Source organism: Perca fluviatilis, chromosome 21 (assembly GCF_010015445.1).
Source record: "Perca fluviatilis chromosome 21, GENO_Pfluv_1.0, whole genome shotgun sequence".
NCBI lineage: Eukaryota > Metazoa > Chordata > Actinopteri > Perciformes > Percidae > Perca > Perca fluviatilis.
In genome coordinates this window covers 17,807,623-17,827,801 of record NC_053132.1, presented here as the reverse complement: position 1 = coordinate 17,827,801, position 20,179 = coordinate 17,807,623, and the positions used below count along the sequence as shown (strand labels likewise).

The 20,179-nt window shown below is 39.6% G+C and overlaps 1 protein-coding gene across 3 annotated transcripts; it reads left to right on the top strand.

Moving 5' to 3' along the window:
* Positions 1 to 11,513: 11,513 nt before the first annotated feature.
* On the top strand, positions 11,514 to 19,317 carry stub1 (STIP1 homology and U-Box containing protein 1). Of its 3 annotated transcripts, none has more exons than XM_039789011.1 (8): positions 11,514 to 11,658; positions 12,475 to 12,700; positions 12,889 to 13,087; positions 13,474 to 13,639; positions 13,792 to 13,867; positions 13,995 to 14,051; positions 16,748 to 16,864; positions 17,354 to 19,317. In XM_039789011.1, exons 2-8 carry the CDS (start codon positions 12,587 to 12,589, stop codon positions 17,477 to 17,479), a joined length of 855 nt encoding a protein of 284 aa, XP_039644945.1. In that variant the 5' UTR covers positions 11,514 to 11,658; positions 12,475 to 12,586; the 3' UTR covers positions 17,480 to 19,317. The 3 variants fall into 3 exon arrangements, with proteins under 3 accessions (XP_039644945.1, XP_039644947.1, XP_039644946.1); XM_039789013.1 differs by having other exon boundaries at positions 11,523 to 11,658; positions 12,489 to 12,700; XM_039789012.1 differs by lacking the exon at positions 11,514 to 11,658 and adding an exon at positions 11,675 to 12,098.
* Positions 19,318 to 20,179: the final 862 nt, after the last annotated feature.

Below are 20,179 nucleotides of genomic sequence, written 5' to 3'. Positions count from 1 at the left end.
AATATGAAAACAAGTTTAGGAATAGTTTGACATTTTGGGAATTACGATTTGACCTACAAATATTTGCTTTTTGTAGAAAGCTAGATAAGAAGATCAATATCAGTCTCATATTTGGATGGTAAATATAAAGATTCAGCTAGCAGCCAGTTCCAGTGTTTATGCTAAGCTAAGATAACCAGCTGCTGGCGCCATCTTCATATCAAACATATGACGACAGATACGAGCGTGGTATTGATCGTCTTGTTTAACTCTGAGCACAGTGAGTACAAATAACTCTGAGTAGAAATAAATATATGTACCCAAATGTTAAACTCTTCCTCTTATATGCACTCACAGAATGTGACAAACTCAGTTTTGACAAAACATCTCATATGAACAATGTAGAATTTGTATAATATTGTAGAATATAACTCTATATATATTATATATTTATAACTACACACACACACACACACACACACACACACACACACACACACACACACACACACAAAGACTTACACACTTCACATTTTAGAAGACACTCATTTGAAACTCAAACTTGTAAAATGGTACAATAAATAAATAAAAATGGATGGTCAGTTTTTTTCTTCCTTTGCTGCCTGACTGCACTTGTCCTCCTCCTCCTCTGCATCCTGCTCTGTGAATTAAGTTTGGCCAGACTAGGTCATCCTTGGCTGTGCAGAATATAATTAGCCTGCCTGCCTGCACACACAGACGCAGACACACATACAGACTTTAAACTTTAAACCCCCCCTATACAATGGCCTTCTCAAACAATAGACACATGCCAATAATATGACCCCCTTGGCTATCTCCCCATGCACAAAAAACTCCCTGTTCATCCTAACACCCCCTCTGCTCACTCAGCAGAATAATGAGACGGATGAGCTTACATTTTTACCTATCATATTTCACATCATAGAAATACTACTGAGCTTAACAGGTGCTGAATCTCAGCTGTTTCTGTGGAGGCTTGAAATCTGGCCGGTGGTCAGAATTACACCTGACGTTGCCTTAATGTATTAAGTTTCAAGTGATGAAGTTAATGTGTTACGGTTTTAAAGCTGAATGATGTGAAGTTTGTAACCAAATATGGAGTTGAGCTTTAAATTCAGAAGCCAGCGCTTTCTACTTTTCCAAGTACCATTCACTCAGTCATTTTTGTTTCCCAATATTACAAAGTGCTAATAATTGCACACTGAATCTAAATCCAGAGCGTCTTTTACCTCCCACCATCTTTCGCCGACTCCATTCAGACTCCTTGGTGACCTGCAGCTCTTCCCTGAGCCCCTTTTGATCTAATTTTTTTTAAATGCCATTGCACACGAGCCACCCTCCCCTTTGCTCTCTCAGCACCTGCACTTCAGTGTCCTCTGGCTCATCAATGGAACCTGTCTTTTAAAAATGTATACATCTGTTGCAAATGAGGTAGCCATTGTTGGGGTTGGGAAACCCTTGAGGGAACCGCCAAAATTTGGGGTGTTCCCGGCTCCATCATAGAGTAAACCCCAACCCCCAACTTCTCTGACACATACACACACACATGCACACACACACACCTCTTATTTCAGGGGTATCATATCACCTATCCCTTGGGGGTATACTGGTTTGCAAGGCTGGATGATAACAGGTGTATTTAAATGTATACAACAGGTGGGATGAATGCCTGAAGAGAAGTCTGTGGCGGTTTTCTTGACTTTACCAATGTTTTCTGAAGGTTTTACTATAATGAAACAACGCTTAGGTGTGTTTTTGTCTCACACATTGCATTCAATGAACATTCAGCAATGTTTATATTTTAAACGACTTTAGTTGAAGTGGCCATTAGTGCCTGTTTTTCCTGTTTTGAGGATATTGGGAATTCTGCAAAGCATACCAGAGGCAATAAATATTTATCTCACAGCTCCATGTGGTTATTTGGCTTTAATTTCTTCATCTGACCCGTGACTGATGAACAGAAGAAGCTGATAGAAGGGGGGGAAAAGAGGAGAAACAAAATGGAGTCTGTCCTCTGACTGAGTAGCTCTTCAATAGAGGTGGTGTGTTTCCGCAGTGAACTGCGTCGTCCTGCAGAAAAGTGCAGACGAGTGAGAAAGCCAGGGGGAGACCGAAAAGAGGAAAGGGGAATTTGCTGATTTACTAGAGCATGGAGGGTAGTCCTTTTTGTTGCCTGACACATTCATGCAGGCACACATATGCATGACTGCTTGCACTCACACATACTTTTCCTCTCTATATACATGCACGTACACACACACATGGAAACACGCATTCATACATAGACCCAACTTAAGGAATTCTGGCCTATCTGCACATGTATGCAGGCTAATCAGGGCCTCTCCACAGACCGAAAGCAAAGGGTCACTCAGGGTGAGATGTTTGTGATGGAAATTTGGACGGCAGGCGTAGGAAAACAAAGCTAGAGACAGGACGCCCCAGAGACGACATACTTTACACATGACATAACACACATTGAGGAGTTACAAAAAAATTAGGATCACAAAGCCTTTCTCATTAATATATCTGATAAAGAGCTTCATTGCAGGCACTTTCACGAAATTATGATAGAATAGTTGGATTTAGAAAAGATTTTGTCTGTAGGTTTAATTCTGAGGGGGAGTGAAGGAAAAGCATTTTACCAAGTATAAAGATTTGAAATAGCTTGAAGTGAAATCCTTGCAGACAAAGACACAAGTTTAAGAACTAAACTCATCTTTATGTTGACTTGGGTTGCACAGCAGGATGGATGACTGTCTTATGAGACTTTTTCTAAAATTGTTTAAAACATTGTTTCCTTTCCTCCAAGTTGCTTCAAAGTATTCATTACTTTATTTTCAGCTATCTGCATTAACCAAGGAGAAGCAAACTATTTCACTGATTGGCATATGATCCAGTAGGGAAGGTATGGCATCGGCCTGGTCATCCCTTCATCACTGGAGCCCTGTACACATAGCTTTTACTGGGCATGTAGTGCATAGATTGGGGGCATCTGATAAAACCACCGCGCCTCACTGAGAAATCACACAAAGATGGGATTTAATGGCCCTTCGATTGAGCGGTTTTGAAAAGCCAACCTCTGACCCCCAGCCTTGACCCCTGGCAACCCCTCCCATCCTCCAGGGTCCAGTGTTTGTCATTGGTCATTTGTCAACTCCTCACACTGATCTGATTACCGTCCAATTCGGGATCTGCTGACTACACACTTCTAGGATCAAGAAAAGCTGCTTTCAGCAACTTTACATGACAACAAATAGCTGGATTGTTGCAGGTAGAATAAAGGGATGTGTTTTGTTCTATTCAGGCAACAGAGATGGACAAAACTTTAGATAGACGCCAACCTTGGTATCTAATAATGTCTATACAGTCGTCTTCTAATGAGGAACTGATAGAAATAGGATTTGTACTAAACTGTTTAAGAAAACACCCTATAGTCATATTTCATACTGAATCATAGTCCAACAAAACAAAGAAGATGATGTTCAACAGAGGAGGAGAATACGTCGATGAATTATCCAAACTAAACATGTCTTAAAATAATCTCAACCAAATCTAATGATTAACAGCATCCAGACACCGATGAATCCTCTGTGTTGATCATTCAAGTATGCCAGTATCTGTATTAGTTCAAACCAGCACAGTTTTCAAAAACAAAGCCCTAATCACAAAATGGCATTTTATTTGCATGTTTTAAGTGTACAAGTATTTACAATTTGGTACCATCAAAAATGTCCACAATGGAATGAAAAATGTAGTTTAGTAGATGTTTGTGTTAAAAAAAAAAAAAAAATAACACTGCAATGTTTTGCTGTAGTGGTCACAAAAAAACATTTTTCCCATTCACAATCATTGGAAAAATGAGTTGCAGTAAATTGGTGAATGCTGTAAAATGATAGATATGGGGCCTTCTCTTTGAATATAGTTCTCTGTAATACATTCATGGCAGGGCTAGCTGAACTACTGTAGCTAGCGAGCTAAAGGCTAGCACACCGGCCAGAATTATGCAAGTTCTGACCAGTCTCTCATAAATTTCTTTTGTCTTGGTACTGGGAAGGTTATTCTCCCCTAACATTGTGTTCGCGGGATTGTTACCGTGTACAACATTTTATTTAATAAAGAAGTTTATTATAAATGGGAAATAAAGCTGTCAGCACTAACAAGCATGCTAAGTGTTTGTTGTCAGTTGGTGCTGACTGACAATTATGCTCGTACATGCATTCAAACCTAGCATTTAGGACTTTTGTTGTCAGTATTGCACGTCATGTCATACTGTAAAAAGAGTAACTGAAGATCTCTAGAGCTAGCTAGCTTGCTAGGACTGATTGTGTGTAAAGATCAGCACCATAAAGGCAGTTTGCTATTGGTCAACAAATTCAATTTCATCACACAAAACATTTAAAGTGCTCATATTATGCTTTTTGGCTTTTCCCCTTTCCTTTATTGTGTTATATATCTTTTTGTGCATGTTATAGGTTTACAAAGTGAAAAAGGCCAAAGTCCACCCCAAAGGGACTTACCATCTCCAACAGAAAACTCTGTTCACAAACTGCTCCAAACAGCTCTATCGTAGTCCAGCCTTTACTTCCGTGACGAACGTGCGTCACTTTGTAACACACATTATAATGCTTGCCTAGCTGCTAGCTTGGCACGCCCTCTTACTCTGCTTCTGACTAGCTAGTAGTCCTTACCGAGCTACTGTGCATGTGCGACTCCCAACAAAGATGGAATAGAAGTGCGATGCCTCACTCGGTAGCTAAAACAGAGAGCTCAACACACAGGGTGAAAAGAGGAGCTGCAGCAATGTGCATTTTTTTTTAAATACATTAACCATGTAAACCAATTCTGAAAACCTGAAAATGAGCATAATATGAGCGCTTTAAAGTAAAGTTAATAATAAAAACAGTGCTTTGTACTGCATGTTTCGACATGTGACTCATACCTAATGTAAATAATTGTATGGAGATCAGTGGTTTTTATATTTGTGTGTGTGTGTGTGTGTGTGTGTGTGTGTGTGTGTGTGTGTGTGTGTGTGTGTGTGTGTGTGTGTGTGTGTGTATCACTTCATGTGTACTGATGTCTGACTGCTCTGAAAGTCTGCAAAGGCCTGTCAGTCAAATATAACACTTGCCTTTTCCTTTGACTGTGCACGATCTCACACACACACACACACACACACACACACACACACACACACACACACACACACACACACACACACACACACACACACAATTAGCCTACAGCTCATTATGTCTGCTTTAGCTCTTTTGGATTGTGTGGGGGTTTGGGGTTTTGGCAGGGTGGGGTTGGTGACCCTGGAGAGCATGACCTGAGGGGACATCCAGGGAGTTACTGGGGGAGTGAGGACAGGGGGATGGGATGTGAACACGTAGGGAGGGAAAGTAAGTTATTTCTTCTTGGTGCCACTGCTGGTTGTGTTCACTCCTGTGAAGATCCCCATTGTTTTTCTTAGTGAAAAACACACTGATTAGTCATCACTAGTGAATTGCATGAGCTTTACTGGAACAATTGCTTTTGAATTGATAATGTGATGAGATATGACTAAAACAAAGCTCATTATAATTTCAAAAAACCCAATCTTGTCTTTTGCATCCGGCAATTAATAACAATCAGTAAACAAATATTGTTTCCATCTGGAGGTAGTTGTCAGATATATTAATGGTTAACTTTTATATAAATGCTGCAGTGGAGGAGGGGAGGATGAATTTCCCTGAATTGCTCAGGCTCAAGAGTTTTGATTTCCCTCCAAAAACTCTTTTGTAAAACTTCTCCCCCGTCACTTATACAAGCTACACAGCAGCCGCCTCCACCCCCAGCCGTCACACATCAATCCATGGTGTGTGTGTTTTTTGGGAAGTGGGGGTGTCTCAGCCAGTGTGTAGTAGTAACCCCCAGGGTGTAAAAGATTTTTGGACTAACACTGCAAGTTTCAAAAACAAACTCTTTGATTTCAGTTTACTTAAGCTTTTTTTATGTCTCAAACTAACAGATGTTGAGAAATACACTGAAGATATTGTGTCATTTGCATCCAGTCTGAGAAAAAAAAAATCGACTGCATAAAGTTGATTAATGCACATCACATCACAAAATCTCCTCAAATCCTGTTTTCCTTTGCACAGAATTTCAGTCTTTTCAGTCTTTCAGTCATTTTCATCTTAAAGCTTTTACTTTGCACAGGAGATTCAGCTCTCATTAACAATACACATTTTATTGGCTCCCAGTTTGTGTCTATGTGTGTGCAAGGTCTGAATAGGATGATTTATTCCACCCCCTCCCTTTTGTCAGGAAGCTTAATCAAGGCTGTAGAGGTGTGTGGGTGACCTTTGACCCTTGGTTATCGCTGGCCTTTCTCTTACTTGCCTTAGGGTTTGCATCAGGATATCCCTCATTTAACTCTTAACCTAAGGAGTCAGTTTTAGCAACCAGTGGTTGAAAGTTAAAGCATGAACACATAAAGGCACATTTACACAGGGCCAACAATTTTTTTTGTCTCAGTGCAAGTAATTAGGTTGTTTTTTTGTCTTTTGTTGGCTCACTTTTACTCACAACATGCTTACTACGCTAAGCTAACTAGCGGCGGCGCTGCTGGTGTTGCACCGGACTAAAATGATGCATGCACAAAAAATGTGTTGGCCCACCTATCTACAGCTAGGGGAGACCGTAATAAGCCCTATTTCAACAAACAGTGGCGTATCCCTTTAAGAAAAGAGAATAGAGAATAGCACTTAACTGGAGTTGAAATAACATCAATTGGGGAGTAAACTTGTTGTTAATAAGCATTGCAAAATGGATATCTTTAGTGCACTTTATTTTGTAATTTCAAATTTTCCACTGAAAAACACTTCTTCTAATCCTTCTGAAGTCCTTATAATAACAACCAACAATGTTTCCATTATAAAAGGTAACTCAATAACAATTACTTGTTACTTGGAATCCATTGTGGATGCAGATCCTCCTGCGTGCATGCACACTGTATGAGTTTACAGAGCACTTTTGATATCTTGATGAACAGTTTTAGTTTATGTCTGTGTTTTGCCACAAGAGTAAATTATAGGGCTGTGTAAGTCAATGTAAAGAGTGAAGTTGTAATTGACAGCTTGGCATATGTGTGCATTTGAGCAGTTTTCTTCTGTGGCACAGTCTGATGGTTAATTAAAGAGTATGTAGGCAGGCATAGTTGTGTGTGAGTATAGAAGAGCTTGTAAATGGAAAAAATGCACAAATAAACATTTACATGAATGATTTATACTGACAGTATGACAACATGCACACGTCTAACTGTCCAATAATCAAAATGCACCAGCAGCCTTCCTTTCATTACATTAAAAGATGTTTAATCAGCTGAGATGTAAATTGAAACAATAATTTCCTGCATTTCCATTTTTTTTCAGTTAAGACAGTGGAGCTATTCTTTTATCTTTGTGCACATGTTGCATTCAGACCCACTTGAACAAACTGCATTAAGTCTATGAGCCTTTCCCCTTCCCAAAATGAACAAACCCACTAAACAAAGGGCCACCATTGTGGATAAATACTGCTTTTGTTTTACCCATTTGAACCTGAGGTTTCCCTTAACGCTAAGGAGAGTGTGTTCACCATTTTTCTCTTTTCAGACGCTTTGGCGCTGAATAGCGGAGACCACTGCCAAATGGGAAAACGACTACACAGACAGAAAGAAAGACCTGAATCAATCAGGAAGTGGCTGCTTTTCAGCTGTGCCAGAGGAGCCGGGCAACTTCCTAGTCTCGTTGCCAAGGTGACTGGAAGCTCAGCCAGCTGGTGCAGTGGGCAGCAGTTGGGTTTGATGGGGGGGATGACAGAGAATGACGGTTGGGATATTGGACAGTGGGCAGAGAGCTGGTGAGTGAGGGTGAGACAGTTTAAATGTAAGCACTGAGTACTTCAAACTTCATTCATGTGAACCATCACAATGTGGAGCTTCCATTCTGTTTATAATCCTTTGCTAACAGTCACCTAATCTCTCCAATTACTCCCAGCTTCTGCAGTGGCAGTTTGTTTACACAATATTTTGTTAAAATTCTGTTTAATCTATATCCTTTTTTTATTATTATATGGAAGTCAGATGTCCGTGTCTGTTTACTCTTGATCTTAAGAGAAGAGTAAATACTTAAACATAAACTCTCACATAAACTCTGAACAAGATAAGCAGGGTAATGTAAAGATGACTCTGGCATATACTGAGCAAACTTAAACTTTACTCATCAATAATGAAAAATTATGTAGATAATATTAAAAACACCTCTATTGAGATGTCCATCGTGGATTTTGGTCAGTCGAAAATCAATATGACCCCTATTTGATGATGTGTTTTTCTTGCGCTAAAACAAACTAGTACTATTGAATGATAATTGGGTTATAATTTTGATTGCATTATGGGAATTTTTTTCGCAAGCAAATATTTGTAACAAGAGAGAGAATGTAAACAAGTGTCCATGGATTTGGGAGCACATGGAGCAGGAATTTAGGCAAAATTGAGTGATTAATTGGTATTAGAGATGCACTGATTACAATTTTCTAGGCCGATTCCGATTTACGATTTTTCATTGAGTTTGAACTGCCGATACCGGTTTTAGCCAATTCTGATTTCATTTTTTCTAACCACTTTACAGCACACACAAATATTTATTTTCTTTAATAGAACATTTTGCATAGAATATAGAATTTTTTTTTAACAGATAATCGATCGCTATAAAATCCTCCTGGTGTGAGAAATTCATACACATCTAAAGTGCAATGTTACGGAAGAACCATTTCCTTCTTTTCACATCCAATATCCAACTAAAAAAATTTGATATATTTAGCAAACTAAACTTCTGTATGTATGAAAACAGGGAAAACAGGTATTGGCAATAACATAATATATAAATAACACATAAAAATAAATATAGCCTTGCAATATAAAGATATTTCAGCAATAGCAACAAAAACTAAACACTGAGGGAAGATTACTATGTTTTTAATGTTGGTTTTGAGAGGTATGCATCCCCACTAATCTGGAAAGCGTTTTAAACAGTAATGTTAGGGGCCGTCCACACGGAAACGTTTTTTTGTGCAAACGCACATGTTTTGCATCGTTTGGGCCGACCGTCCAGACGAATCCTGCAAACACACTGCCTGAAAACGCACTTTTTTGAAACCTGGTCTCAGGGTGAAAAAATCCGAAAACGGCTCTCGTTTGGCTTCGTATGGATGGTGAATACGGATCCGTATCGATGATGTCATCGCCACACCCCTCTTTTACACCCTCTCCCACGGCCGCTGACGCACACAACTGCGTTGAAGCTAAGCGAGCATGTCCCATCTCCATGGTCAAACCAGCTCACTTCATCTAAATACTGTGTCTCTGCTCCCTGACCCTTCCCTCTGGATTCTACACAAGATATATTGCTAACGTTATGTAGCCAACGTCATTAATGGATCATTGATGTTTGTTTGACTGCCGATGTTAGAGCTAGCTAACGTTAGCGCGCTAACGTTAGCTCGCTACTAGCGCGCTGCAATCATGCAAAATAAAAGGCAATCCAACAGTAGCCTTTATAAGATGAGCAGTGGTGAAAGGTATTATAGTCCACGGATGTATTAAGAGAACGTTATAATCTAGTCATGTTATTAGGAAGTAGAAGTGACTATGCTCTTCTCCGTTTTTGGTGAATTTCTGTAGCAGAAACAGCGCCGCCTATAGACCTGGAATATGAAGTAGCGTGTTGAGTCATTTACAAGTGGATTCGTTTGGACGCAACTTTTCTTGAAACGAATCCAGGGAAGACGGGTAAAAAAAAGATCGTTTTGGTACGTGTGGACGGGGCCTGCAGCGTGTCGGAGAGTCTCCTGCAGCGGGGCGTCAGAGGCAGAGGGACCGCAGCGTTCGCTAACGTTAGCTTCTTGTCTCATCTGGGGTCTGATAAACAGTTAATTTATCAAAGTCAGGGTGCCCAACGCTATTTTCCAATAAATGTAGCTGTCATATTTCACGGAACCCGCGTGAGTGTGGTTTTCATGTTCCAGTTGTTCAGCCTCAGAGGGGAGAGAGAGCGGTTGACTGTTCACCTGAGATCAGTAGAGCAGACTCTTCTGCAGAGCTGTGTATAATTACGACTTCATGACATTTCATAAACAGCTGATGGAGCGGCGGTGCGCCGCTGCTACATGCATATAGCGGAAACCCTGCGTATGCATGTGTGATGCTGACGTTGCGCAATGTTAATCTCGCGGTGCCCGAGTGCATTTGACCAGCATAAAATCGGCATATGTCAGACTGACCGGCCGGTCGCCGGTCATGGCCGATCACGTAAAAATCGGCCAATTCCGGTCACCAGACGGTCGGTGCATCTCTAATTATCATGCACTTTTGTGGATAACAGCAAACATGTAAATATAATATATTTGCATGATAATATATATCTACCAAATATGAAATGTTTAGCAAATGTTCACTCAGAATTAAGTCACAAATACATTGTTATAAACTACACTCAGTTATTCGGTACACAAATTAGTAGGCCTGGTATCTGTCATTTTTTATTTTATAAAGGCAAAAAAGTTCACCAGTCTGTGTCTAGGTCTAAAACCCCAGTTTTACAGAGATGGGACTAGGGGCTGGCTAGGTAGGTGGGTGTTCTGGGGGATCAGGGGACCAGACTGGCGGAGATAGGTAAACACAGCTGGGGACACACAGTGCTGGTGGGTCTGCGGCTCAACGACCCCCTTCACACATTTATCAGTGTGTTTGCTCAGGGGATGTGCCTTAATCTTCACACGCTGATCTCTGTGCGGATCCTTTCCAGAGGCCCAACAGGCTGAGATGAAAGTGACCCCGTCCACAGCCTCACTAATTCCTCCATGGCTAAACTTGAATGTTCATCTCTTTATAAAGGCCTATAAAGGTTATCTATGGATCTGTCTGTGTGTGGTTGAATCACTCTGTGGGTGGGATAGACCTGATTATAAATCCTAAATTCTTGATCAGAATCAGATTTTTTTTCTCCAGAAAATGCCTCCTACGGATGAATAGGCCATTGTCATGGAGTGCCAAAAAAAAGCTATCTGTGACGTATAAAATGTTAGCAAAATTTTGGCACACAATAGTGAGTTGCCCTAGGGCTATCTATTTAATAGTATCTATCTATCTATCTATCTATCTATCTATCTATCTATCTATCTATCTATCTATCTATCTATCTATCTGCACTAGTGTCAGTTTTGAGGTTAAGATGGAACTTTGATTGTAGAGCGCTATCTGCTGGCGATAACAGCGTGTTGTGGTGCTTTTCTAGTTTATTCACATGGGAGCATGATTTAAATTAAATAACTTTTTACCCGTTTTATGGTCAATCAAGGACACTGAAATTCATGTTATGTTCACTTTATTTATATTTCCTTAGAAAGAAAAGATTATTCTAGGAGGTACTCGGCAATTTGCCTTTAATGTGTATTTTATTATGGTAGATTGCTGTAACGAGAAAAACGTTTTTTTCGGCTTCCGTCGACGTCGCGTAAGCGTTTGACGTCAGCATAACAACAACCTGTCATGACAGCTCGTATGGGGGAAAAAATATCGTTTAAGATATCAAATCACATAAAATCTGTTTCACCTGGATGTAAGATTACTTCTATAAGGTAAAGAGTGGAAACCGTGGATCTCAGACAAACCCTAACTTGCATGGAAGTAGCAGTTGGCTGTTTAGCAGACAAGCTAACCTAGCATTAGCTAATTTCTGTTTTCTGAGGTTGCTTAGCGGGGTTGAGGTACATTTGAGATTTTTCAGGGCTATAATACCTATAGTCCGATCAGCTGCTGATTAATTTAGCCACTGTAGGTAATAAAGCCGAGCTGTCAAAACTGTCTTCTTACTAGTCAGACGCCCGACCGGCGTAAATCGACAACATAGCTTACTATGCTAGTTTAGCTAACGTTATCTTGCTAACATCAAGCTAAGCATCGATCTCTTGTTTGCTGTTAACTAAAGTTAACGACATTGTCACTCTGTCTCTATGCCTGCTGCTGCTGCTGCAACAACAACAACAACAACAACAACAACAACAACTGTATCTCAAATGTTAGTGAGCCAATAATAATTGTAACATTATTTGTTTACAACATCTAGCTAACTGCCTTGTATACTAGTGGTGTAAGTTGAATAGCCTTGGTAGGGACCGTTAGCTTACAGTATAATGTTTTCTGATGGCTTGCTAGCCGTGCTGCTCATTTAGTCACCACTGATGACCGCCACATGAATAGTTAATTCGCCGGCAGTCTAGCCACCTCGCTGTAGTTTTGAGCTGTGTGCACAGTCAGCGAATTAAACGAATTCCTTTTGGGTGGCATCAAGGACTGCACCTAATTCGCCCAAGACGCGCATTGCAGGTGTATTGCAGTGAATGCACGCGGTAAATGTTGACATAACGTTACATGCACATTGTCTTCTGATCTAGTTTGTGAAATTCAGGAAGGACAGGGCATTCTTGGACCTGTCAGCCAGCCGAAGAGACGGGGAACAGGATAGGGAAGCAGGGCGAGGCGGGCCCCGCAGAGCCGGTGGAGAAGATGGCCGGCAGCCCGGAGAAGAGTTCCACCGCGCAGGAGCTGAAAGAGCAGGGGAACCGGCTGTTCCTCTGCCGCAAGTACCAGGAGGCTGCTACATGTTACAGTAAAGCTATTGTAAGTAACCGTCATTGTAAAAGAAATAATACTAATGGTGGAGTGTCATCTTCTTAACTAAAACACATTAAAACATAGTATTGTCCTTGATAGAGAAATCAAATGGATGGATTTTACTTGTGAAGCCTAGTCCACAGTGCCATGATGTTACAGTGCATGTGTATTGTCTGGTATTTCCTGTCTCCCAGAACCGTAATCCATCGGTGGCAGTGTACTACACCAACAGGGCTCTCTGCCATGTGAAGCTGCAGCAGCATGATAAGGCTCTGGCAGATTGTAAGCATGCTCTGGAGCTGGACAGCCAGTCAGTCAAGGCCCACTTCTTCCTGGGCCAGTGTCACCTGGAGCTGGAGAACTATGATGAGGCCATCGGCAACCTGCAGAAAGGTCAGCGCAAACTACTATAAGATGGTGAATCCTGTGCAACGTTTTGTGGTACTGTGTAAAAGCAGCTTGCTCATAAATTGCACAGTGATACTCATGCACTTCATCATTTATTTTTAAGTCCACGTGATTCTTTCTTTTTAAATTTCTAGTGGTATAGTGGCTCTTATATCAGCTCTTCTGCTCTGAGGCACTTTATGGGCATGGCATGTGTTTGCAGGAATGTCTTACTGTATGCTTTGTCAGGGTTTCTATCATTTAAAACATAATATTCTACAGTGAAAGGAATGGAACGTCTTTATATATCTAAACGAGATGTCTGAAGGAAAGAAAACTGTAGGAAACACTTTAATAACAAAGCAGTGTTTCTGTCATGGTGTTTTCTACAGCTTATAATCTGGCAAAAGAACAGAGGCTGAATTTTGGAGATGACATCCCCAGCGCCTTGCGCATTGCAAAGAAGAAACGTTGGAATAGCATTGAGGACAAGCGCATCAACCAGGAGAACGAGTTGCATGCCTATCTGACTAAACTCATACTTGCTGAGAAGGAAAGGTGAGAATGTGTAGCAGCAGTCAAATATCCAGAGTGCTGTCTTTGTGTGGTAATGATCTCTTGAATCACTGGAATAATTATGTCATGTGGGTATCACTATTATTTTGTTCTGGATGATGGAGGTAATTTATAATAACTTTGTGTTTATGCAGAGAACTTGAAGAATACAAAGAGAAACAGGACGACAATCAAAATGGAGGCGATGCTGCCAAGATTGCATCAAAACATGTACGTTTTACATAAGTTTTGGACTTACTCGGTTGTCATGCTTTTAATTAACAAATATAGTACTTTTATATATTCTAACTGAATATTCATGAATATGTCGGGTAACATGGAATTGTGACCTACTTAGGACAAGTATCTTATGGACATGGATGAGCTCTTCTCTCAAGTGGATGAGAAAAGAAAAGTGAGTATGAAAAGTCATTATTACTAACAACTGAGCATGTAATGGTTTATAATTGTATTCATTCGTTCAGTCAGTCAGTCATTTCCCATACACACTTATTGCTGTTATAGGAGGACTGGAGCTTATCCCAGCATGCATTGGGCAAAAAACAGGGGAACATCCTGGATAGGTCACCATCATCCATTACAGGGCTAACAAACAGACAGGCACACAACGATCACATTCACCCACACAAATGCATCTTAGCTAACAGTACACACCTACTTCGCACCATCTTCTTTGATCGTTGACATAGCAACAAGAGAAATAGACTCAAGCTCACTTTCAGATTTGTGTGCAGTTATGACAGCTACTTTTTTTTTCAGTGTGGACATTCTTTCTGCATTTTCCTGTGTTGAATATTTTAATTATGTGCTACCATTACTGTTTGTAATTGCTAATCTGTGAAAAATGCATGTATGCTAATAGACAAAGAGTTATGTCCTGTTTCCAGCCCAAGCTGTTTCTATGGTAACCATCACTATATGTTTGCCATATTCTTATCCTTGCTATAGATAGTTGTTGACTGAACTGAGCTAGTTGTCATGTAATTGTCAGTTGAATTGACAGCACACTGACTGCCAACAGAGTGATTGTCTTGTAATAGTGCAGTGCCCGTTAAAAACATGCCTGTTCGGAACGGGCCGATTGCTTGGCCTGTGGCACTGCTGCTTGCAGCTTTCTCGAGAACCGCTCATTTCATCAACTTCACAATCGCACTGCGCTTTCTTGGGTCCTGAGTGGTCAGAAACACAGGTGAAATACACTGGTGCACAAGGAAAAAAAACATTAAGAGCAGATTTTTTAATCTAATTAACTAATGCCGGCAAAGAATTTCGTTGTCGTTTAAGCTATTTTATTGAGTTTCCTCATAGCAAAATGCTCTGAGTGAATTTAAGTTGGGCTTTTATTGTGATAGGTAGAAACGGAAGAAGTGAAGCTAGCGTTATGGGCCGCTGTTGTCACTATGGAAGTTAATAAAAGCGTGTGCTGTCTTGGTTCACGCTGGTTGAGATTACGGAGCCTCCGTGTTTTTGTTTTATTAGCCCCGGCTACAGAGGTTTGCATGCATTAGCTCAGGGGTCTGACTTGGCTTGTATACTTTATTAGGTTCCTTCCTTTAAACCTGTTACTGTTTTTCTCATTTTCTCAATCAATTTGGCACATTTACTGAAACAAACTTACAATTTTCAAAACTCTAAGTACAATCCTCACCACGTGTTACATTCAACACATCACTCTATGTGACCTGCAAAAGGTGATTACTCAATCAAAATAATTCATTCCTGTTTCAAAGGTAAATTAATCTATCAATGGATAAATAATTGCCATCAAAATAAAAGGTTCCTTTGACATTGCTTAGACCGAGACAGTCAAAATGGAAAGACCTCTTGTCAAATGATAGTTTACTCTGAAAGGGTGATAGTTACCCTCTGTGATATTGCCCAGTTGCTAACATTGTATGTTTAGGCAGCTGAATAGTACTGATGTCAGCCATGGCACACACTATACTTTTATCATTGTATGTACACACCAACCACAAATACATGAAGAAAGCTTGTACAGAAAAAAGATATACAACAGCATAATGATCAGGAAATACTGTACAAAATGTGCAAGGAAAAAAGAAAATATGCTGTAAATGTTTCAACCTCATGGGTCATCCAATCTCTCCTCTCTGTCTGGCCACGACATTTTATCGACATCACACCTGATATCTTTCCTTGCGATGCAACGGGGGGAAAAAAATCTTTTGGCGTGACGCAGCCATCCCCTACAACAATCTGCTGTGATATCCTCATCTGTCACCTGTTTGCTTTGGTTACTCTAAATTGTGAGGAAGTTGAATTGTTCATCATCTAGCCTAAAGACATCTGACAACTTTTACAACAATACCACATAACTATTATGTGTCTTAAATACAGGTTATTGTGATTGTTGGTTGCTCTATTTTGCATGTAGGGATTTGCCCAATGTGTATAATTGCATTTGAGAGTAATATGATTCAATAGCAAATGAATGCAAACTATTTTGATCTGCAAGGCTTACTCAATATATTTTGTTCCAAAGCAATGATAAATGACTATAGTCATGTGAACAACTGACCTAATGTTATTATATAGGCATATCATTTGACAAAGTTTAATAGTCATTCGATGATTGTGCCAAAGCGATTGAGAAAAACTGTAACATCCGTACAACAGAGTGCTCAGTGTTGCGTCTCTCATGCATGCGCATGCATCCTTACAACAGTGTTCTGTGAGTCTTTCATACGTGCATACGGGTCCGATAACCGGACAAACTCAGAGATTTCTGCCTTTATTTTTTTGTATAGTACCTTTTTATTTCAACAATTTGATGATATTTTCATATGAGCATTGGTGCTTTCATATAATATTTAATCTAAACTTGGACTGGGTAATGTGGTTTCGGAGGACGTTAATTTAGATAGTATCGCCAAGCAGCGGTTTGTCATTAAACTGTAATGAACACTGTAAGACCAGGAAACGACGAGATTCAACTATATCAAATCAGAGTGTTATGCTAGCAATTTCTAGCTATATGCTATATATATGAGCTATATGGATTTCATATCCATATAGCTCTTAGCGTTACATCAGTGTGACTCTTGCTGCTTTTTTTCCCCGTCCGTTCAGAAGCGGGAGATCCCAGATTACTTGTGTGGGAAGATCAGTTTTGAGCTGATGAGGGAGCCCTGCATCACACCCAGTGGGATCACCTATGATCGCAAGGACATTGAAGAGCACCTACAGGTAAAACCATCGTCAGCTGCATGCAGAGTTAAAAAAAGAAGAAAGTGTATCACTACTGAATGCTCAATTTTAAAACTTAAATTCCACTGAAATAGCACCAAAATATTTTACTTTGAAAAATATAGGGGAATTCAGACCACATCATTTCAGATGGATGGTTTTTAAAGTAAAATATCTCAGTGCTACAAATTCAGCGGTATTTAAAGTTCAACATATTCAGTAGTTGCTACATTTTCAAAAATAGGTGTTCAGTTGCTGATAAGATTCAAATATTTATACAGTATCCATTATTTGCTGCTTGTTCTTGTGAGCCCATATTAAATTGTTTTACAAGCCCTGGTTCACTTGTAACTTTAAGATTGTAATCTTAAATAAAACATTGTATTTTGGGTGTGGTTGCACCCAAATCAAATGGTCTTATTTGCTTATATTATGTACAGAATACAACCACAGAGGCTAACACTAGCATTTAATCTGCTCTCTGTGCAGCGAGTGGGTCATTTTGACCCAGTCACCAGGAGTCCCCTGACCCAGGACCAGCTGATCCCGAACCTGGCCATGAAAGAAGTGATTGATGCCTTTATCCAGGAGAACGGCTGGGTGGAGGACTACTAAAGGGACCCGCACCTCCTCCTATCTCTCCATCATACCCCAGTACTCAACACAAAACCTGGATGACACGAAACTATAGAGAACAGATCACCCCCCTGCCTGGATATGTACTTTACACAAGCAGGAAAAGCCACGCTATGGACTACAACATGGGAGCCATGTAACTCGGTCTGCCTCTTCCTCCCCACATTTTATCTTTTGCTGTAAAAGTCCCCGCTCCTACCTTCTGAGGCTCGATGTTCATGGCCTGCTGCTCCCTTTAAAACCCCCTTCATTCTGCTCTTTCTATCCTTTCTCCCTTACTTCCTCTTTCTTTTCTGTCATGCTGTATCTAGTGTCTCAAACCTGACTCCCTTCTTTACTCAAAATAAGGGGCCACGTTCTCAGGTCTCTCTTGCTCACTCCCAACTCTGCCTCTCTCTTTCTCTGAGTGCCAGAATCCTTGGAAAGCATCAGCATTGCACTCCAGTGTTTCACAAAACCACCAATAAAAAAATTTAAAAATAATAATAAAAAAAAAATTACAAATGGTGGTTGATTACATTAGATTGGCCTTTTATTTGGCATTGACTCTAGTATTTCTTTCATTAAACATCGGAGTGTTTGCCCACTTCTTAATTGCTATTTGCTGAAGTGGTACCTAAAATGCCAAAAACCTGTTCTCAATGAGTGTGACTAGTTTATATGCAAGTTTTACATGATTGTAATATTTGATAATTGATAGTCGTAGGGAATCAAGTCCTGTCTCCACCTCCAGGTGGCGCTCCAAACATACCCACCCATGTCACTATACTGTAAGATTTTGAGTAGATTGTTTGTTAGTTTTTTTTTTTTTTTCTTTGCATATCAATCATACCCCATTACAGACAATTTAAATGAGTTAAATGTATACATAATGTACTTTTTAGGTTTAGGCTTATCCTACAGTAATTCAAAAATGTTTTTTATCAGGACAATACAAAGTTTTCAAGAGAAGCAAGGCCTTGAACTGGATGCAGAAAATAAATTGAAAACGGCCGCTGCATACAAAAAAAAGTTTTCACATTGCTGGATATTAGTTGAAAATGTTTGAATATTGATAGATCACATAAGCTGTTTGGGGTTGATGCTAAAAAGTTGCTTTGGAGAATGGAATAGAAACAAAAAAAATGTGCTTGGACGTTGTGTTTGGCTTGTGCTGTTTGCCTGCAATCATCATCAAGCATGAAATGAATTTTCTTTTCCTTTTCAAAGGCAAGAGGAAGGTTTTCATTGTTCTTACCTTTTTGCTGTTAATTTTACGCACCTTCTCCTTAGTGTCACAGTTATGAAGAAAATGGTTGAAACAGCTTATGTAAACCAATCATCAGTGTGAGACTAAGTTAAAGTTTTTGTTGCAGGCCTTTGAGGATTGCTAGCATCACTGTACCAACCTCCTCCATGTTAGAAATGCTGGAAGAAATCCATCTTTTCTCATCAATACCTCAGTCCAAATTTTTTGGGTGCTGGTTCACAGGCATACTCTGGAAACACACATTTTCATTTCAGTGCTATTAGTTTACCTTATTTTTTTTTTTTTTGGCCGACTGTGCGTCTGTGGGGAATTAAGCCTGTTAGTGGTCGGGGTGCAGGCGGTGTAAATAATTTGCTTGTGTATCTCAGATTATATTTCTTGACAAAATAGTTTTTTTTTGTTTTTTTCTTGAGAAATCCTAGTGCTTGAGAAACTGTATTAAATGTAGATATGTTGATAACATAAATGCCTGGTTCAGATTTCATTTGTCCCCATTAAACCGTGAACTTTGAATTTTGTTCTTGTTTTTGTGACACTAGATTATCATTAAAGAGATACCAAGTATGGAGACGTCTGTACTGCTGCTCATTAGAAATTCACGAATAGGAATCAAATGGTCCAATATTGCAGCTGTACTACAAAAGGAAATACAGCTTTGCAGGAAAATCTGTGACATGAGGTGTGGGATAAATGCTAATTTGGTGAAGCTAATATTTGTTCTTTTGACTTGATGACTATTTTTGAGTCTGTATTTTGTTACACATAAAATGTCCCATTAACTGGTATTGAGTTATTTCACGTTTCCCCCTGCCATATTGCATACCTTTTCAATGATTGCAATTCAGACAGCGACTGTCTAGCCTCTTAAAACCTCTTTAAGTTGCCGTATGTTTTCTTGAAAACATACATTCTGATTGTCAGATCTTCATGAAAGCAGACATGACATCTGTATGTGAGCTTGACTGATTAATCAGCCAGACCGATATATTTTCTTATATTATATATTGGCTGATATTAGCTTACTTACTGCATATATTTCAGTAAATAAATAACAATAAAGTATCACCGTTGCATACTGTAGTTTGGCCGCCAGAAAGGAGTTTATCTTGGTCACAATTCTTAAAAAAAAAAATTGTTTGCATTTATGTTAAAATATCAGCTGTTATCATTATTTCATTTTTAAATAAATACCATGATTATTATTGACCTTAAAAATCCAATACAAGTCGAGTTGCACAGCATGAAGCCGATGTATCCTTGGTTAAGGATAAACGGTTGATGTTTACTGCAGGTGTTCCTGTTGTTTTATGCTCTGTTATGATTAAGTGACACTGTTAGAAATGTATTGCCCTGAGATATGACATTGAGTTAAACAAATGCAGATATTTAAAGCCTAACATGCTCATGATATAACATGTGCCTATATAAAG

Excerpts from the sequence above, each read along its gene's own strand:
- stub1 (XM_039789011.1), top strand. The coding sequence starts at position 12,587 with ATGGCCGGCAGCCCGGAGAAGAGTTCCACCGCGCAGGAGCTGAAAGAG. Across the intron at positions 12,701-12,888 it reads CATGTTACAGTAAAGCTATT|AACCGTAATCCATCGGTGGC; the intron begins GTAAGTAACCGT and ends CCTGTCTCCCAG. Across the intron at positions 16,865-17,353 it reads ACATTGAAGAGCACCTACAG|CGAGTGGGTCATTTTGACCC; the intron begins GTAAAACCATCG and ends CTCTCTGTGCAG.